Source organism: Penicillium chrysogenum, assembly GCF_028827035.1.
Source record: "Penicillium chrysogenum strain IBT 35668 chromosome Unknown utg000005l_segment0_segment0, whole genome shotgun sequence".
Taxonomy (NCBI): Eukaryota; Fungi; Ascomycota; class Eurotiomycetes; order Eurotiales; family Aspergillaceae; genus Penicillium; species Penicillium chrysogenum.
The window spans coordinates 708,016-725,597 of NW_026622753.1; the positions used below are offsets into that span (position 1 = coordinate 708,016).

General features: G+C 49.5%; 10 protein-coding genes across 10 annotated transcripts; 5 read left to right on the plus strand and 5 right to left on the minus strand.

The window, feature by feature from the left end:
- Positions 1-891: 891 nt before the first annotated feature.
- On the plus strand, positions 892-1,239 carry N7489_008653 (uncharacterized protein; the record flags this gene model as incomplete). The annotated part of the gene is made up of 1 exon (XM_056714403.1): positions 892-1,239. One exon carries the CDS (start codon positions 892-894, stop codon positions 1,237-1,239), a length of 348 nt encoding a protein of 115 aa, XP_056562025.1.
- Positions 1,240-1,364: 125 nt separating this feature from the next.
- N7489_008654 (putative urea hydro-lyase/cyanamide hydratase) lies at positions 1,365-1,850 on the plus strand (the record flags this gene model as incomplete). The annotated part of the gene is given in 3 exon segments (XM_056714404.1): positions 1,365-1,394; positions 1,410-1,582; positions 1,625-1,850. 3 exon segments carry the CDS (start codon positions 1,365-1,367, stop codon positions 1,848-1,850), a joined length of 429 nt encoding a protein of 142 aa, XP_056562026.1.
- Positions 1,851-2,086: 236 nt separating this feature from the next.
- N7489_008655 (nucleoporin Nup84/Nup107 family protein) lies at positions 2,087-5,508 on the minus strand (the record flags this gene model as incomplete). Its single annotated transcript, XM_056714405.1, has 6 exons — positions 2,087-2,469; positions 2,523-2,650; positions 2,703-3,009; positions 3,064-5,085; positions 5,136-5,409; positions 5,464-5,508. The coding sequence occupies 6 exons, from the start codon at positions 5,506-5,508 to the stop codon at positions 2,087-2,089; spliced, it is 3,159 nt and encodes a 1,052-aa protein (XP_056562027.1).
- A 391-nt stretch (positions 5,509-5,899) lies between these two features.
- N7489_008656 (uncharacterized protein) lies at positions 5,900-6,112 on the minus strand (the record flags this gene model as incomplete). The annotated part of the gene is made up of 1 exon (XM_056714406.1): positions 5,900-6,112. One exon carries the CDS (start codon positions 6,110-6,112, stop codon positions 5,900-5,902), a length of 213 nt encoding a protein of 70 aa, XP_056562028.1.
- Positions 6,113-6,754: 642 nt separating this feature from the next.
- On the plus strand, positions 6,755-7,093 carry N7489_008657 (SUMO family protein SMT3; the record flags this gene model as incomplete). The annotated part of the gene is made up of 2 exons (XM_056714407.1): positions 6,755-6,964; positions 7,034-7,093. 2 exons carry the CDS (start codon positions 6,755-6,757, stop codon positions 7,091-7,093), a joined length of 270 nt encoding a protein of 89 aa, XP_056562029.1.
- A 673-nt stretch (positions 7,094-7,766) lies between these two features.
- On the minus strand, positions 7,767-8,342 carry N7489_008658 (uncharacterized protein; the record flags this gene model as incomplete). Its single annotated transcript, XM_056714408.1, has 1 exon — positions 7,767-8,342. One exon carries the CDS (start codon positions 8,340-8,342, stop codon positions 7,767-7,769), a length of 576 nt encoding a protein of 191 aa, XP_056562030.1.
- Positions 8,343-8,983: 641 nt separating this feature from the next.
- Positions 8,984-9,614, plus strand: N7489_008659 (uncharacterized protein; the record flags this gene model as incomplete). Its single annotated transcript, XM_056714409.1, has 2 exons — positions 8,984-9,443; positions 9,574-9,614. Coding segments are annotated over 2 exons (462 nt in total). The 3' UTR covers positions 9,576-9,614.
- Positions 9,615-10,547: 933 nt separating this feature from the next.
- Positions 10,548-11,456, plus strand: N7489_008660 (RTA1 domain-containing protein; the record flags this gene model as incomplete). The annotated part of the gene is made up of 3 exons (XM_056714410.1): positions 10,548-10,764; positions 10,832-11,321; positions 11,378-11,456. 3 exons carry the CDS (start codon positions 10,548-10,550, stop codon positions 11,454-11,456), a joined length of 786 nt encoding a protein of 261 aa, XP_056562032.1.
- A 216-nt stretch (positions 11,457-11,672) lies between these two features.
- Positions 11,673-14,208, minus strand: N7489_008661 (putative succinyl-CoA synthetase subunit alpha; the record flags this gene model as incomplete). Its single annotated transcript, XM_056714411.1, has 9 exons — positions 11,673-11,759; positions 11,819-12,111; positions 12,170-12,201; positions 12,262-12,866; positions 12,919-13,129; positions 13,192-13,574; positions 13,646-13,789; positions 13,859-13,980; positions 14,055-14,208. 9 exons carry the CDS (start codon positions 14,206-14,208, stop codon positions 11,673-11,675), a joined length of 2,031 nt encoding a protein of 676 aa, XP_056562033.1.
- Positions 14,209-14,499: 291 nt separating this feature from the next.
- Positions 14,500-17,158, minus strand: N7489_008662 (choline/carnitine O-acyltransferase; the record flags this gene model as incomplete). Its single annotated transcript, XM_056714412.1, has 3 exons — positions 14,500-14,627; positions 14,692-16,632; positions 16,768-17,158. The coding sequence occupies 3 exons, from the start codon at positions 17,156-17,158 to the stop codon at positions 14,500-14,502; spliced, it is 2,460 nt and encodes an 819-aa protein (XP_056562034.1).
- Positions 17,159-17,582: the final 424 nt, after the last annotated feature.

The following is a 17,582-nucleotide window of genomic DNA, read 5'->3' on the forward strand; positions in this document are numbered from 1 at the left end:
TTGTATGTTGAATTCTCCACTTTTGGAGATCTAGCACAGCCCACTACTGTTTCTACAGATACCATGTATATGATATGATAGTATATGATATACTCTATTAACTTATAAACTTATAAGAGACGTTGGACATTCTGTTGACAAGAAAATTCTTCATATTTACGGTAAACAACGAATAAGGAGCAAATACCGCAAAGACCAATACCAAGCTCTATAGTGCCTTGCACTGCCTCACTCGCCAAGACATGCTTGAGATCCCGATTTGGCAATTAAGGGGGATATTAAAAGATTAAAAACCTGGAGATTGAATATGTATTGGATATACTAATTCGAATAAAGAAGAATTGGAGACTACAATCAAAGTCCACATGCAGACACCATCTATGTCTCTTTAAATACATGTGTATGCCCTTGACAGAGTGGTGACGTCCCCTACATATATGATCGACGTGGACGGAGTCCGACGTAGCATCCAAGACCCCAAGACTTGCTTTTTTGCCTTGGATCGACTTTATAGAAGAAAATCAAACTCTGATTCCCGGAACTTGAGGACCAGAACTTGTTTTCTCCTGCCAAGTACCTCGCTATGAGTATGTAGGGATTATAGCTCCCACATAAACTCCGCCACACTCAGACCATACAATTGATCCTTGCATAGATCGTACGGCATCAATGTAACTAAGAGTACGGAGTAAGTACGAATACGATGGACTAAACTGACTCAAAATCCATTACCTCCTACCTAGGTAGTTCCTATCAAAGCTTATCCAAAGTACTTGCTTGGCTTCTCTACAAACCCAAATCGGGCATATATAGCTAATGTCGGACAAGATATACCTCACGATAAAATTTCCGTCAGCCCTCAAAGTAACACATGGCAACACATAAACAAATATGACATCTAAAATCATCTTATTCTCCTCATCAAACAACCCCGTGGCCATCTCAGCCCGCCACCAACCCACAGAGCCCAATCAAAACCCAAAAGCCTCAAAAAGCAGAAAATCCCCAAACCCAACCAACAGATACGGCCTCACCGCCGTCCCACCCCCAGCCCAAGATCTACTCAAAACAGCACCAACCTCCAACCCCAATCCCCGAAACCCCACTAGCACAACGCATCAACGTCTCTGCGTGCACGCACTCCCCAAAGAGACGTACACGCAACCACTCACGACGAGCGTACCACTCCGGGCTCGCGATCAAACGCTACCGATTCCCGTTTGCGGACTGGGACTTTGATGAGGATTTCCTCGCTTGTTGCATGATATTGGAACCACGGAGGCCGATATCACCTGGCCACCAAACTGAGTTTTGAGTTCTTCGGCGTGCTGGCATTGCGTGTCTTGCAGAATTATATCCAAATAATGCTCACGTGTCCAACGAAGACGAATAGTGTACGTTGTATGTAGTTGCCCATATCCGTGAGCGGAGAGGGCTCCGACAGTGAAAACCCCGAACAGGCTGAGAGTGTGGCGGAGGAACTCTACCCACAATGGTCTAGGTATTTTATCTGTAGATATCTGGCGGTTTATGTCATTGCACATCTTCCCGACACCCCTGATGACTGCTCCTCTCTTGGTGAGTATGTCCATAGCTGTGTTTCAGTGACTTGATCTCACTTTAGCTTAAACTTGGACTGTGGGCCTATGTTGTACAACATGTTCAGCTCCGATCTCCAAACGCAAATCTTCCTTGCAGATAACATCGGTGCATACTGCGATCTTGTCCATGCAGATACTACCAGTGTCTCGATGCATTTCCTCCGCAAGCGCTGGAGTGACTGCTTTGCAGCCACCCTCCAGCGCGAGAATGGTCTCAACCCTTGGGCATATATCACCGCGACAAGCTAATGTGACAAGAAACGAAGAATGCCTAACGAGATCCAGCAATCAAATTGATGTTTTGACAAAAGACGATGTTGATGTATTCGTAGATGTCCTATTGACATGTGGTAGCTGTAGTAAAATGAAGTAACCTATCCTCCATCCATGTTTGATCCAGTTTCGTCCATATCAGAGCCTCGCCGTTAAAAACTCAAAGCCACTAAATCCCATGCTAATGTACACAGAACAAATCGCCGCTAGATCTACTGCTCCCGATCTGCGGACGATACGATCCCAAGCCTCTTCTTTTCTTCTTCCGAGATGGTGACATCCCAGATCTTCAGTTCCTGGCCTTTCTCGAAAGTAGTGTGGTCCATTGGGGACCGCCGCTGGCTGGAGTCCCGGATGACCAGGGCCTTGCTCGACAAAGCGAGCACATCGACAAGCTCGGCCATGCGACGTGACTTTGTAAAGGCGCGGGTGATGTGCTCGTAGTTTGCAGCCCAGATAGACACAACCATGCAGGATGTCAACAGGTCGTGCCGCTCGAGGGTGTGACTGGCGTAGTACAAGGCGTTGTGCCAATCAAGAAGCAGCTCTGGAATGTAGGTCGTCCGAATGTGTTCGAAGTCTTCTTCTTCCTCGGCTGTAGGAACGGATTAGTCTTGAGATATCAATGCCGCGACATCAAGTACATACCATCGGTAGATGTGGGTAGCCAGTCTTCAATGACCACTGCTCCAACACACTCTTCTAACACAGTGACGTATTCGTTCATGTCTTGACCCATGCCCTTCAAGGTGCCCGAGTCGCGTCGGCGTTTGGTCCTGGATCGATTAGCTTTGGCAATGATATAAGGTAGGAAAATGGTGAACTCACTTGGACATCTGCTCGTGTACATGTGCAAATTGCTCCACGGCGTCAAATCCGATAGCCAAGCTCTCCAGATCTAGGACCCTTTGAGCCTTGTAGTATGCCGAGACTAGGGCAATGTTGTTGGAGCCGGAAAGACTTCGCCGGTGGAGGCTGTTTCTCTTTGACTTGGTGGGGCTAGTTGGCGTAGTTGCCTCGGTGTATGCTTCTTGCGGAGGCATCGAAATGATATCGGATCCGAATTTTTCAATTGAGATATCGGCCAATCGAAGACGGAAACTCAACTCGCGAGCAGCGGCAAGCTTATCAGCAACTAGTAGAAGTCAGTTCGGCCGGATTCTCAACAACAGGAGGGTCAGAAACATACGGAAGAATTTGCGATACAGCCACGATCCAAGATCGCAAATCTTATCCCACTGTCCATCTATGTAGCGAAGCCACTCTAGACTGCGAATCATCCTGTCATCTTCCGGAGCGACGAAAGTCCCAATCAAATCGGTCTTTGGTGACACCAATGCCCGGGAACCGTCAGGTCGTCGCAACACTCTCGAATAACCAGTGACCCCTCTAGAATGATCAACCGCAGAGACATGCTCCTTCACCCACGCCCATTGAACATCAAGAACAGTTTCCATGTCAATATGGTGTTTCCGGGCGAGCCGAACTTGCCGTACCTTCTCTTGTGGGTCAACGATTTCAATGAGAATCTTGGATAGAACTTCGGGTCCCATTGGCGCGGGGAGGAGAGACACGTAAAGTGGGACAAGATGGAATAGACCTCTGTCCTCCAGGGTGGCAATATGCCCAGCCACGATCACCGACGCCGTCTCAACGAAATGGGCATCCACGCGGGCGTAGCCCCTCGCACTGGCCACAACGTAAACATGAGCTGCAATTCTGAGAGCTTCTTCGTCATCGGCAGCTATGAGGAAAGATTCATCTACTGGTTTGCGCACGATCTCTGGGATAACAGAAGTATTCCCGTATTTATCAGTGCTGACTTGAGATACAGCGTGAGCCAGAGAAGTGAAGAATGTATCGTAACCTTTGCTGAGAATCATGGCCTGGATGTTGCGGAACGGATTACGCGCTTCGCCGCTGACCCGGTCGTTACCCTTGAGATAGACAAGGAACTTTTGGAGTTCCGCGTGCCCAGCGGGTTCCGGCTTGAATGCCACAGGGGTGTTGGGGGAGTGGCTGAGTTTCCGCTGGAATTGCTTGCAAAATCCCTGATAGCGTGAGAGCACGACACGGTTGAAGTACACGTAGAGGAAGTCGTCCCAGCTGCGGCAGACACTAGCTGCAGCGTCGGTTTCGCCAGCAAGCAGGGAGTAGACCGCTCGTTGGAATTCATCGGTATTGGGATCGCGTGTTAGCGCAGAGCAAGCGGTACGCCATGAATCGTGGGCTCGACTGTTCATCAAACGGGTGTGGCCATCGTCAGATGGGTATCGAGAACTTGCCGACTCGGGATCCACACTAGAACCGCACAAGCTGACAGCCCTCCATCCTTCCAGACGACCCTCTGCCCACTCACGAATCTTAGTCCAGTTCTCGCCCTGTCTGAGCATCTTCCAGCAAGTTATCCAAGTGGCGCGCTCAAAGAATTCGTCCTCCTTTTCTAGACTGTGCTTCTGACGAGTGAGAGCATCGGGGTCGAGTTGAGTAACTAGCGGTTTCTGTTCATCTTTGCTCAAAAGTGAGCGCGAGATTCCCGGGTCATTGGGCTCGAGAGGTTGTGGCCAGGCGCGCAAACGTTTGTGGCCCTTAATCGATTCCTTAGTATGAAGCCATCCAGTTGTGAACAATCCTTGGCCGCTTCGAGATTGCTCCTCCATTTCCGTGATCAGGGTATCAAACTCCTGGCTTCCTGTCTTCGAGGTCTCCTCCAACCACCGCATGGCAACGACGCACTCAAGTCCATATTGGTCGGCATTGAGGAACTCTTCCCAGATCTCGCGATCGCTTGAGTAGCGGTGAAGGTTTTGGAAAGCTGTCTGTCGTCCTGCCTTGTAACTGGCACGGCTGGAGGGGTCGTCAATGCTGATCAGGTTCAGCAGAAGGCGCCAAGTGTCGGCCTCAAGTTGCAATCGGCGTATTTCCTCGTAGCTTTTGGTGTCTTGCGACCCGCTCGACCGGAGGCCTGGCTTTGTTCGGTCCCCGGTCTGCTGGGTTTCGATTTCCTTAATCGCATTGTTCGCAATGTCGCGGTAGCTCTGCACGAGTTTGTAAGCTGCCTGGGCGCTGTTGAAATCGTCGGTTGAATTGTCGCGCTTGAACTGATCCAGCTTATCGGCGAATGCTTCGATCTGACGAGTGACGCGGTCAGCCGTCCGGCGAAGGGGGTGCAGTGCTTCCTGGGCGCCTGCGGCGGTGAACAGTGGGGCGTCTGGGATAGAATTTAGCAAAGGCGATCTAAACAGCGAATCTTACGCCGACCTTGATATTTGCCCGATGCGCCAAAGGTAGACTGCATAGAGGGCTCTGGATCAGAAACATCGGACCCAGTCTCCGATGCGGTGTCGCCATCCATATCTTCGTCCATATCCTCATCTTGGTCTTCAGATTGGTCTTCCGATTGGTCTTCCGATTGGTCCTCAGATTGATCTTCCGAAATTTGTTCCTCGTCCTCCAATTCTTCATCCTCATCGAAAGATTGTTGCGAATCGTCGTCAATGTTGATGACCTCGTTTTGCCTATGCGGCTGGGCAACCTATGAAAGAATTATGAGATAACAAAAGGCAAAGAGCAAAGGGAATGAACACACCTGTGTGAATGAGGCCCCAGCGGCCGATCGAGTTAAAGGCGCCATGATGGGGGACTTGGTTAGAAGGGAGAAGAGAGAGAGGAGCTCTTGAGGAATAAGTTGTGTTTGTCTCTTTTGGTTTTCGCGTTGGCAGACTAACCCCAAAAAGGACTAGCGGCAACACCGGCAGCTATTTCTACGAATTTTCGCCCGCGCCCTTCTCTCCTTCTTTTCTTTTCTTCTCTAATGTCTATAGGCTTTCATTAGAGTCTCGGTATGAAAACTCAATTTTCGTACAGGTCCATGAGGCCTCTTTGCGTGCTCACGATTGTCTTATAATAAATGCAGTTCTTCAATTAGCCTGGTTTCCTCCAGATGGAAACTCAGACCGCAAGGGAATTGTGACATCCTCCATTTTCGACATGGGTCACTTATAAAGATTTAAAATGTAATAGCCTCACTGCTTTGCTGCTTGAGCACGTTGTTTCATCTTCAACCGCAGCAGATTTGCTTTGGGGCAGCTGACGGTAGATGCTTGGTCACCTCGCTCTTGGTAGAAGGCATTGCAGCATTCATACAGAGCATCAATTTGTGCCTGGCATTTGTCCTCATTAAAGGAGTTTTTCTGCAAGCAGTCTGCTTCGGTTAGGCTTTGTTCTTGTACGAACATGCTATGAATTGGAAAATACCTTGAATGGCGCACTGTTTCACTGTCAGTAAGAGCTAGCACCCTGGGCAAAACCACTCTAAATGGACACTTTCAGGATATGGATACATACAGCACGCGGATGGCAGGGTTGATCGTGTGACAGGTCTTGCTTTAAATTACCCTATCAGGGTCTTAGCATATAGCCAATATGTTCACAATGAGAATTTACATACCATAATGCAATTATCAAAGACTGTACTCCGTACAAAGCGTTGTAGACACACTGTTCCTTGGAAGTGACGAAAGCGATAGAACAGCCAAACGCAAAATAGATTCTCCGCCTTCAGACCGTGGGGCGAGTGTGATATTCTGCCGTCGCCGCTGATCTCTCTTCTTCCTCTCTCTTCTAACCTCACCGTTCCCACAACCTTCGCTATCTCGAGCTTTCGTCTTCTAGGTGAGTATCTCTTACTTCAGTTCTGCCCTGAAATTGCGTTGAAATCATGATCTAACCCTCTCTGAACCCTTCAGGCATAATTCAAAGCCCCGCTCGAAGAGACTCCCGAACTCGCTTCTACCGTTGTAAGCATTCTGTCTTGCTGCCATCTCGTTCTCCACGAGAATTAGCCGTTTAACGAAACCCAGTCCACAAAGTCATTCATAATGTCCGACAAAGAAGGCGCTGCTCCTCCCACCGAGCACCTGAACATCAAGGTGACCGATAACAACAATGAGGTGTTCTTCAAGATCAAGCGCACAACGCAGCTGAAGAAGCTCATGGATGCCTTCTGTGAGCGTCAAGGAAAGCAAATTTCAACTGTTCGGTTCCTTTTTGACGGCACCCGGGTTCGCCCTGAAGATTCGCCCGAGACTGTACGGTTATCCCCCTCTCTTTTTTGCCACCCATTGATGCCTAGGAACTTTCAAACTAACTGAAAATAGCTCGATATGGCGGACGGTGACACCTTGGAAGTTCACCAGGAGCAGATCGGAGGTTGCTAGACGAGCTCTGCATGCTAGAGTCGCACTCCTCCACGGGACCGAGGCTGCTAGGGCGACATACGTGGGGGGAATACACTAGGGCTGATGGCCAGCAGTGTATAGAGGATCCTCATTGATGGCCCAAGGGCGAAGGGGCGGCGTTCATACTGCTTTTTCTTTTATCTTATGAATGACGATTATCAAAGGTCACTTAGTCTTCTCCAGACTTTGGGGGTGCTTGCGCTTTATTAAATTTCCGTCGAGGTCAAGACGCCCGCATATGGCAGGCGTAGTCTAATTTCGGTTCTAGGCTTTGTATTTGAATGTAGGACCGAGAAGCTAGGGCTTGCCAAACCAATAAGGACATTCTTTTTCTGGGAGTGCAAATGTCGCAATAGCTTGTCTCTTTTCGTTACGTTAAATAGCTTACTGGGGTCTCGATGCAGGGGTGTGCCTCAAGATATACCTAGGTACTCACTACGTTCCCTATCGCCATGGTCCCCGCGAGCAACGCGTTATCATGGGCCAGTAAAGTCCAACCTTGGAAGGAATCACATGAAGTAACCTGTCCATTCGCGCACGATAAGCCACCGCGCAGCGAGCAGGCATATTATAAACAGGTACAATTCGACAATATATACAGATATACAGAAAGCCAATCGCCTAACATAACCCAAAAATTCCTCCAAATCCACTAACTGTTCCAAATAGAAGCCTTCATTTTCTCCTCCTCCTCTTTAGCCTTAGCCTTCTCCTCACGCTCGCGATTCCGCCTCCGAATCTCCTGCTCCTTAACCGAGCGATCATAAGCGCGCTGCTGCTCCGTCCGCTTCGGGGCACGGATCCCCAGCGCACCGGCAATCATTCGCTCCGCAACAGCAGTCTGCTTCTCCGGGCGACGGGTAGGAGGTTCCCGCGCCGAAGCAGGAGAAGCAGCCCTTGCCGTCCACGGGTTGGAGGTCTGCGGGGAGATAGGTGTCGGCGGGGGACCTAGAGGACCCTCAGCGCTGATGGTTGGCGAAAGCACCGGGGTAGCGTCTTCGTCGCGGGGCTTCGCGTCCTCGCCTTCCGAGGCGGAGAGGTCCGCTTCGTCTTCCCAGGAATCTGCAACGGGTTTGCGGGGTATTTTGGGTTTGGATTTGGGGGTTGAGGTTGCGGATTCTGTTGGGAGTTTTTCCACTTTTGGTCGGGGAATGTCTTGCACTGGGCCTTTTTCACCTATGGATAGGTTGCGGAGTGTGGATGTGAGCTCGGCGCTCGGATCAGACATGGTCGCGTCGGGTGTAACGGACAATAAATGTACAGGAGAGTTAATGGTCAATAAGCGGATTAAGTATACAGGTCAATTTAAGGGAAATGTGTGCTTGAGATAGAAATAGAACTTATGGCGTCAGTGCCGGTGGCATTCCTGGTTTGATCGTGGAGAAAAAAGAAGGGCTAGACCTTTCTGGTTCGGCTTTCTGCCTCAGGATTGTCAGGCATCAAGTCTATTATCCTTTCTATTTTTATTTCAGGGATAGTACAACTGTTGTAGAACATCTTTTATAGTGAATTCATCAGTCTCCAATGTACTTATATAGTATTCCGTGCCTAATCCCACATTCGACCCCTTACGTCGGAAGCACCTAAAGCTAGCATAAAAAGCCGGTTTATAGATCATTTCCCCAGGTCGGTAGTTATATGGAGCGTCAAACTACTGGCAACCTGCATCAGAAGAAGCAATATGGCAATAGGGGCAGCAGAATGCATAATAAAGCATTGGAAAACTGATCAGTAACATCTTGATACTTCGACCTTCTACGGAGTAGGAGTACCTGTCTATAAATCCCTCTCTGCGCCCCTGGGTTTTCCCTCTACCCCAGGTACCATTATCGTTCTTTTCCATCAGATTGACCATATCCCAATTACAACATGAAGCACGCTATTGCCTCCCTCGCCGCCCTGGCTAGCCTGTTCAGCCAAACCATGGCCCTGAAAAACAACGGAGTGTACGCAATCGTGTCCGCACGCTCTGGAGATGTTTGGGGAATCCAAAACTCGATCGGTGTTAAGCATCCGGTCGAGTTGGTACACCCGGAAGACAAACACGCCGAGCACTGGCGCCTAGTCGCCTCTGGTCCCGACTTCTTCATACAGAACGTTTACACCCAGGGGATGCTCTCATGCCCGGAGGAACATCCGTGCGAAGTGGACACCCTTGGAAACAACGCACAGCTTTTCAAAGTCATTCAGAATGAAGACGGGACCTCCATCTTCCACCCAGAGGGAACTCCACTGGTGGTAGCAGCTGGGGAGGATAATGAGTTGGCGGCCCAGCCTTCGGATCCATCAGTTGATGCGGTCTTCCTTCTTCGTCCAGTCGAGCACGAATGTGAGTCACTATATTTACTTTGTCATTGAACCTTTGAGCTATCAAGCTAACTTTTGTCATTCATATAGAAATTGGATGGTGCGGGGCTTGTTCCTGATCCTGTCTGGGGTTGGTGACGTTTCATTTACAGGATGGGAAGATGGGGATATTAACAGGAAATCATATACGTAATACCGTCTACCATACACATTAAATTAAGCTGTATATGTAGCTATGAAGGCTCAGATTCCACGGGTTCCCTTGATAGATTCAAGTATGAGTGTCGGTTTGGTTCATCCGAGAGCAGCAGCCTGTTGAACTAGAGGGACATGGCTTTTATAGCACAATACACGAGATACTTATCATCTAGAGTACCTCCAGCTCATATTGTCATTATTAAATGAACCATTACCTTAAAGTAGCGGGGTAAACAATTGTTTCGTTAAACACGATTCAGCACAAAGGATCTCCGACCCTGGCCCTAGGCGTATAGCCGTAACACTCAACCGAGGATTTTGGTGTAGCTAACGCCATTTATGCTGGACTATAAAAGAATACAATCATAATAAGCATAGAGCTATGATAGGGCTTTACCACTGGTCTCAGTTTAGGCTTTCTGTGTGGTGTGCAGCCATCTCGGTATAGCTCCACCAACGATCCTTAAATTTGCGCCTCATCTAGTCAGAAGCGGCTATAACAGAAATAAAAGGTATACGCACAGACACATTGGATGATCTGCAGATCTTCGCATACAATTGCAGGGTTTTACCATTGTACTAGTTAGTTGACAGGGGCCTAGATCACAGGGTGAATAGGAGTTTTAGCTATGTAGCGGAAACGAACGGGCTAGTTGTATTCATTGAGTGTTTTGACTGGTCTAGTGAGTATCAAATAAAGATTACCCTGCAAAGCTACGACCATGGCTTGAATGCGAAACTGATCTATCATGGCCGAGAGATCTAGGCAATATGTTCTTCAAAGAAAGACATACGTAAGAAAGATATGTGTCTATATATATCTTTCTTTGACACACAGGAATATGAAGTGAGCATAGAAGCTAACTTAACTTCATGACTTCTATATGGGGTACACCCGATCATATTGACCTTCCTCTATGCCAGAATCATGCTCAAAATCCGTGCTGCAGCGAAATGTACGGAGGTGACTCCTCAATGCCCAGTTGAGGGCACCATCTACGGATACGCGCCCGACCTTGTGTTTAGTATTGAATTTTGCTTAATATTCGGTGTTTGTTCTCTGATCCAGCTCGGCCAGTTGATCAGATATCGCCTATGGTCTTTTAGTATTGCCGTGGTTCTCGGTGCTTTGACTGAGGTTATTGGTAAGTAAACTGCAGCTCCTAGAAACGACAGGTTAACTGTCCCGGAGAGAACTGACAAAACAAATAGGCTATTTTGGTCGTATACTGCTCAACAAAAACCCATATTCATCCGCCGGCTTTAAGACGCAGATTTGCACTTTGACACTGGCACCCGCTTTCTGGTCTGCTGCCATATACCTGACGCTGAAGCATGGGGTGAATGTTCTGGGCCAAGAATACTCGACACTGAGGGCGAAGTGGTATCCTTACATCTTTGTCACCTGCGATGTCATTTCGTTGATTCTTCAAGGCGCTGGCGGTGGCCTTGCAGCAGCAGCTAAGACATCCAAAACCAGTGATATTGGCAGCGATGTCATGATGGCCGGGATTGTTTGGCAAGTTGTTACCTTGACGGTATTTGCGGTGATGTCGGGCCATTTTCTTCTTTGTATAAAGAATGCCCCGAAAGTTGGATTGACGGTTGAGGCCCGGAAAGTTTGGAACAGTCGCAATTTCTGGGTATTCTTTTGGGGCATCTTCGTGGCGTTTGTGACAACTTATGTCCGTTGCGTCTATCGGTAAGTCATTGACTAAATATTTGATATCTGCGAGGTACTGAGATTGGAGTGTCCAGTATCGCGGAAATGGCCGGTGGGTGGAAAAACCCTATAACGCAGGACGAACTTGATTTTACTATCCTTGAGTCGATGTAAGTCGAATTGTGACGAAGTTGCTAGGCATTGGAAAGAGCTGACAGATGCTAGAATGTGCGCTGTCGCTGTGATAGCCCTATGTGTCACGCCTCCTGGGTATTTCTTTCCGCAAATGCGTGGGGATTACACCAGGTCAGTAAAGGAAGTGAAAGAGGTGAAGGGCTCTATTTTACAGCCACGACGCAAATATCTAGTATAACCACAAAGTGTAAGCATCTATTGACCCTGAGCCAACGCGATGACCTTCTTCGCAGCCTCCTCAAATCCATCAAATGCATGCAAAGGAAGGCCACTCTCCGCAATCTACAAACATCCGAGTTAGCAACTAGGCACTGGTAGCGGATAATCAGATCAATACTTACCATCTTCTGTCCCAGTTCCTCATTTGTACCTCGCAGCCGCACAACAACTGGAACCTTCATATTCAAATCTCGGAAAGCCAAGATAATTCCCTCAGCAATCATATCGCAGCGAGTCAGTCCGCCAAAAATATTGACAAACACCGCTTTGACGCGCGTGTCCGAGCAAATCACGCGAAATGACGCCTTGACAGTCTCCGAAGTAGCCTTGCCACCGGTGTCAAGGAAATTCGCGCAGTGGCCGCCGTGGATAGTAAGGGCGTCGACCGTGTTCATGGCAAGACCGGCTCCATTGACTACGCGATATTGTGAGCAAACATTTTCGTTCAACAAGGTCTAGATCAGAATACATACCAAGTGTGCCAATGCTGCCTTCACCTTCCAATCTACTGTATGTTAGCGGAGATAAAGATAAACCTCGGAAGTATGTATACATTTATACATACTTGACGTAGACAATTCCGTCCTTTTCGGCTTCAACCTCCTCCGCAACCTCTTCGGCTGTATCCCGAAGTTTGTGGATATCTTCCTGTCGACCGGAGCTGCGGTATGCAGCATCGTCGAAGCCGAAACGTGCACCGTGCACCTCCAAAGTACCATCAGCAGAGATGGCAAGCTGCGTCTCCAGCGTAAAGGCCTCCTTTTCCTTGTAGATTTCCCAAAGGGCTTGTACGAGGCCCGTAAGCTGCTCGTGGGCAGAGGCCGGATGACCCAAATGCGAGGCAACAGCAGCAATGATGGAGCTTCCGAACTCGGTCTGAGTGTAAGGGAAAGGAAATTTCAGCGACTGAGCTGGGTTAGACTCGGAAGTTGACGAGGCAATGATGCATGGCGACAAAGCTGTTCGGTCGACTGTAATCGAAACAGAAACAGAACTATCAGAGCTGGAAGCCGACTCATTGACAGGGATCGACTTCTGCTTGAGGATATCGAATGCTTGGAACTGCTTGATGTACAGACTCCGCTTCTGTCCAGCTGTCGGCCTCGAGGCTGGCGCAACTCGTCTCATAGTATGGAAGCCACGTTTTTGTGAACTAGTCCCGGACATTTGCTGTGGGGACGTCAGTATACCTCAGATCGACAGTTTGAAGAAACACAATCACCTTTGTACCCGGCCGGCTATACTGATTAGCAAACAAGGTCTTCATACCTTCGCCGAACTTCTCGGGATGGTTAACCATGACCGCCCCAGCACGTTCAAGCGCTTGATACTTAGTACGCGCATCTGGTTCCCCAGGCGCAGCCCATGCACCGGCATGTCCCATAATCCGGCCAGGGGGTGCTTCTAACCCGCCAACAAGCGCCATAATGGGCCTATCCCATCAGAATTGTATTCAAAAAACCCCGATAAAAGAACAAAAGACACAATAACTTACTTGGGATCCACAGTCCTCCTTCGATAATCCTTAATCCACTCAGCGGCATCCATCTCCGCCGTACCCCCAACCTCACCAACCAAGATAATACCCCGAGTATCAGGATCATTCTCAAAGAGATTAAGAGCATCGACAAAGTTCGTGCCGGCTAGCACGTCCCCGCCCATACTAATACAAAGACTCTGACCGAGTCCCGCCCGAGTCGTCGACGCAACGGTCTCATAACTCAGTGTCCCAGACTTAGCCACTATACCGACCTCGCCAGGCGCAAAGCAAGGCAAGGGCTGGAAGCCGATTCGGCACTTGCCAATGGCGGATATAATGCCTGGGCAGTTCGCACCTACCAGACGGGTCTTGGATTGCGTTTGTAGCATGGAATGGATCTAATACTATTAGTGAAAAGACACTTCAACCATCCAAGCAAGATTAGCGATTAACCGCAATTCCTACATACCCGAAGGATGTCGTGGATCGGCACGTGTTCCGCCACGGCTACGACGAGTGGAATTTCCGCTTCAATGGCTTCTTCGATGGCTTTTGCGGTCTGGTTTCCTGGAACATAGATCGCAGATGCGTCCGGCTTGGCCCGGTCTTGGGCCTGGTGGTCATTAGCCAACTGGTCGAATTACATCTCCCAACGAGAGAACAACCAGTCTAATGCTCATACCGCTTTCACAGATGGGAAGACTGGTAGGCCTAGGTGCTCGCCTTCAACTCCAGGCTTCACGCCTCCCACAATTTTAGTGCCCCATTCAAGAGACTCTTTGGCATTGGCAGTCGCCTGTCTTCCTGTGGTGGAGATTAGCATTACACGGTATTCCATTGCGGGACACGTCTGGTTCAAAACAAACAGGAAGAATTACCTGTAAATCCCTGGAATAATACTCTCGTATGAGCGCCAATCTTGAGATTTGGTAGAGTGTCCGCATAACTGGCGGTGCGGGGGGTGGTTGTGAAGTGCCTTGTTAGGGAGGCCCGTAACTGCGGCGCCCGTTTTGGCAGGGCGTGCAGAGTCATGGTGTTTAGGTTGGAATACACATGCAGGTTGGCACTGCGTTCTATAGTTGAGGAATGAATTATATACAATATCAAATTTCAAAATCAGATATGTCAAGAAGGCTATTGAGCCAAGTCGGCTAATCCGGTGTCGGAGGTTTCCCCACATTTGCCGAGGAAGTCCCTTTTTATACTCCGCATCTTCAGAGACCCCTTTTTGGATAAGAACGAGACAGATATAGTAGATATAGATTCATGCTTCGTATTCTAATTAAACTAGATACAACACCCTTCCGCTCCAACCCTGCACAATCAATATTCATTGAGATGAAGCTTCTTCCCCACAAACCTGCGCCTAGCAGGCTTCTCGCCGCGTTGTTCCCGTTCCGCATTGAGACCCTTAAGCGCGTGAAGAAGCATACCAGCATCAAAGAAGCCATCTAGTAAGATAACCGTTAGCAAAAGAGCTGCAACAAAAGGTACCAAAAGGACGATAAGACTTACATCCTCCCATTCCATCATCCTCCATAAAGCTACTATCAGCAGCCGAAGTGGGCGTCTCAGCACCCTGCGCACCACCACCTCTTACAAGTCGACCGCGCCGATGCGACTCAGACTGCAAGCTCTCTGCAAGCGCCTCGGTCTCTCTCGCCCGACTAGTGCGCGGACTCATTGTCTTGCGATTCGTCGCGCGCAACAACTTTCGAATCTCAAACAGATACGACTCAAGCGTGTGCATAAGACGGGACGTCTGTCTGTGCTTGGAGCTCGCGCATATCGAGATCGACTCGTCCTTGATAATGTAGCCGATACCGAAGCCGTCGGCGGATGTAGGGCCGAAGCCGAAGTGTCGTAGACACGGGTTTCCACAGTTTGAGGTCGACAACACGGTGTTGTTGATCTTGTCCCAGCCGGCGTCGGCAAAGATCGCGGGTGTCGGTGTGGAGGTACGATAGGCGCGTGTGCTGCTTCCCGGTGAGGAGAGCCCGTCGTCTGAAGGGGAGGAGGAGAATGGTTTCGGTGAGTCGGTGCCCTGGCTTTGAGTTTGGGATTGCGTTTCGCCGGGGCTGGAGTAACCGCCTGTTGAGCTGGTGTCCGGGAAGAGGCCTTCGTCGAAGGAGCGCTGCCAGAGGCAGTAGAGGGCGTAGAGGTGACGGTCCGGGCCTTGGCCCTTTGAGCATTCCTTGGTGGCGGCCGTGTGCTTTTGGCATGCGGCGCGGAGGGCGTCGACCTTCTGGTCGGCGGTATTCTCGCCCCAGAATGCTGTGACAAAGTCTATGGATTCGGGCGTTACGGTGCGGATGGCTTCCGTGCGTCCGTGCAGGAACATCTTTGTCATGGCTGGTTCGTAGGTGTTCTCGACTCGACCGTAGAGGCCGTAGTAAGCGGCCTGGAAGGCCATCTGGATGAATGCATCCGGAGAGAAGCCCATTGAGGTTATGAAGTTCTTGCCAAAGCCTTCGAAGTCCAGAACTTGGAATTCGTGCTGGCAGAGCAGGTCGGAAAGGTGGGATTCGGCGAAGCGGAGCGCAATGTTAAGTTCGGGTGTCATGTCCCATTCTAGCTTGCGCGGTGTCGTGCTGACGTTCCCGAAACTTTGCGGGTCCCGCTTCGCTGGGTCGGGACTGCTGGTTGCCCATAGGCTTGGGGACTGACCGTTGATGGTCTTTGCGAAGCGGAGAATGGTGTCGGTGTACACGTCGCTGGCAAAACGTAGCACCGTGTGGCCATCCACGCCGGTATGCTCAAAGTTGATACCGGCGCTGCCGTTCTTGCAGACGATTATTTGCAGCTTGTCGTACCACCGGTTTGTGCAGGTTCCAACCTGGACACCCTTGATGACTTCGCTTGTGCCACAAAGCATGTTGGCACAAAGCTCGGCCGTGGTGGATGGCTCGGTGATGTCAAGACATAAGACAAAAAGCGCGGTATCGACAATGTTCAAACACTCCGCGTTGTTAGATCTGGAATCCTTTGTCATGATATCACGTAGTCCCGACCAAACTTTCCGATTCTCGGTGCTGAGTACACCCAAAGCACCCTTCGCAGCCTCATGAAGCGGAGTTTGAGCCGCATCCTCAATGATCGCCTGCAGGTTAAGCGAGATATCCTTCTCAGTCATGATCAAATCGCTATTGTCATCCAAGACGTCAAACCAATAGAACTGCCCCCGACACATAACAACCATGTGTTTAGCCGAGGGGTCCTGGCTAATTACACAGCCATTATCGGTAGGCAAACGTGCCGTTCCAAAAAGGCGCGAGTACTGATACATGCAAAGGGGCGTTCCTCGCACGGTATCAGGAGGCAACTCCTCTCGACGCACAGCTCGAACAAATGCCAATGCTGAGACCGCCAGTGACGCAGCTCGAGTCACCTGGTGATTCCTGGCGGGAGTTGGGTCGTCCTCCAAAAGGAAAAATGGATTGAGGTTCAAAACAACAGCTGCGATTGTTAGATGCGTGCAAAATAGGCCAAGCAAAGGAATCCAACTCACGGTTATCAAAATTCAAGTAGGAATCATACCCTAGAAATGATCAGCTGACATCCGACCCCATGCTTGATCCTGAATGGACTTACAAAATTGCTCGATATAGCTCGTCTTTGAACCAGCATAAGTCTTAAGCCGTTCTTGCAAAAGAGGACCATCGTTCTTTAAAAAGTCCCGAACAGCAGCCTTTGTCTCTTCATGATCACGCACGCTCTGCAAGCCCTTCAGGGTATCTATGTACCTGCGACAAGTATCCTCCAGGTCGGGGATAGGAAGTTTAGGCAGTTGATCCTGGTTTGCAAAAGTCAAGCCCTGGCTCTTAGGCTTGAGGAGCTCAGCAACCTCAGACGAGGGGTGGTCAGTAGAGACATTTGGTCTCATGACCGTATGCCCTTGAGGGTCGGATCCAGACTTTCTGCTTGTCTCGGCGTCCATGGAATCACCGAGTGGTTTGGGGGCTGTGAAGAATCGAACTGCCATTGAGGAGTAAGACATGATATTAGATGTGTTCAACCTCGCAGGAGAAGATAAAATCAGGCGTAGCGACTAGCGAGGAATGTGGGAATAGAAAGGAGACGTAGGGCTGTGCGATAGAAGTAGTGGCAGTCTTGGAGGCAGTATGATGGCATTGAGACTATGTCATGTGCAAATGCAGATAGATGGGCAAGTGACAAGGGCGTGATAATAAGATATATGGGGAATATATGAAAGTCACAAGATAGAGATCATGCAGGGATTAGAGAGAAACTCGGGGTGGCAAGAGACAAGAAGAGAGCAGGATAATTTTATATGGGCGTGGGGATTATAGAGTGATCCCGACGGGTGTGGATCCGGCTCGGGCCTAAGGGAAAAAGGAAATTGGCCATAGATTAAGCAAGGTACTTACAGGGCACAGTACAATAGT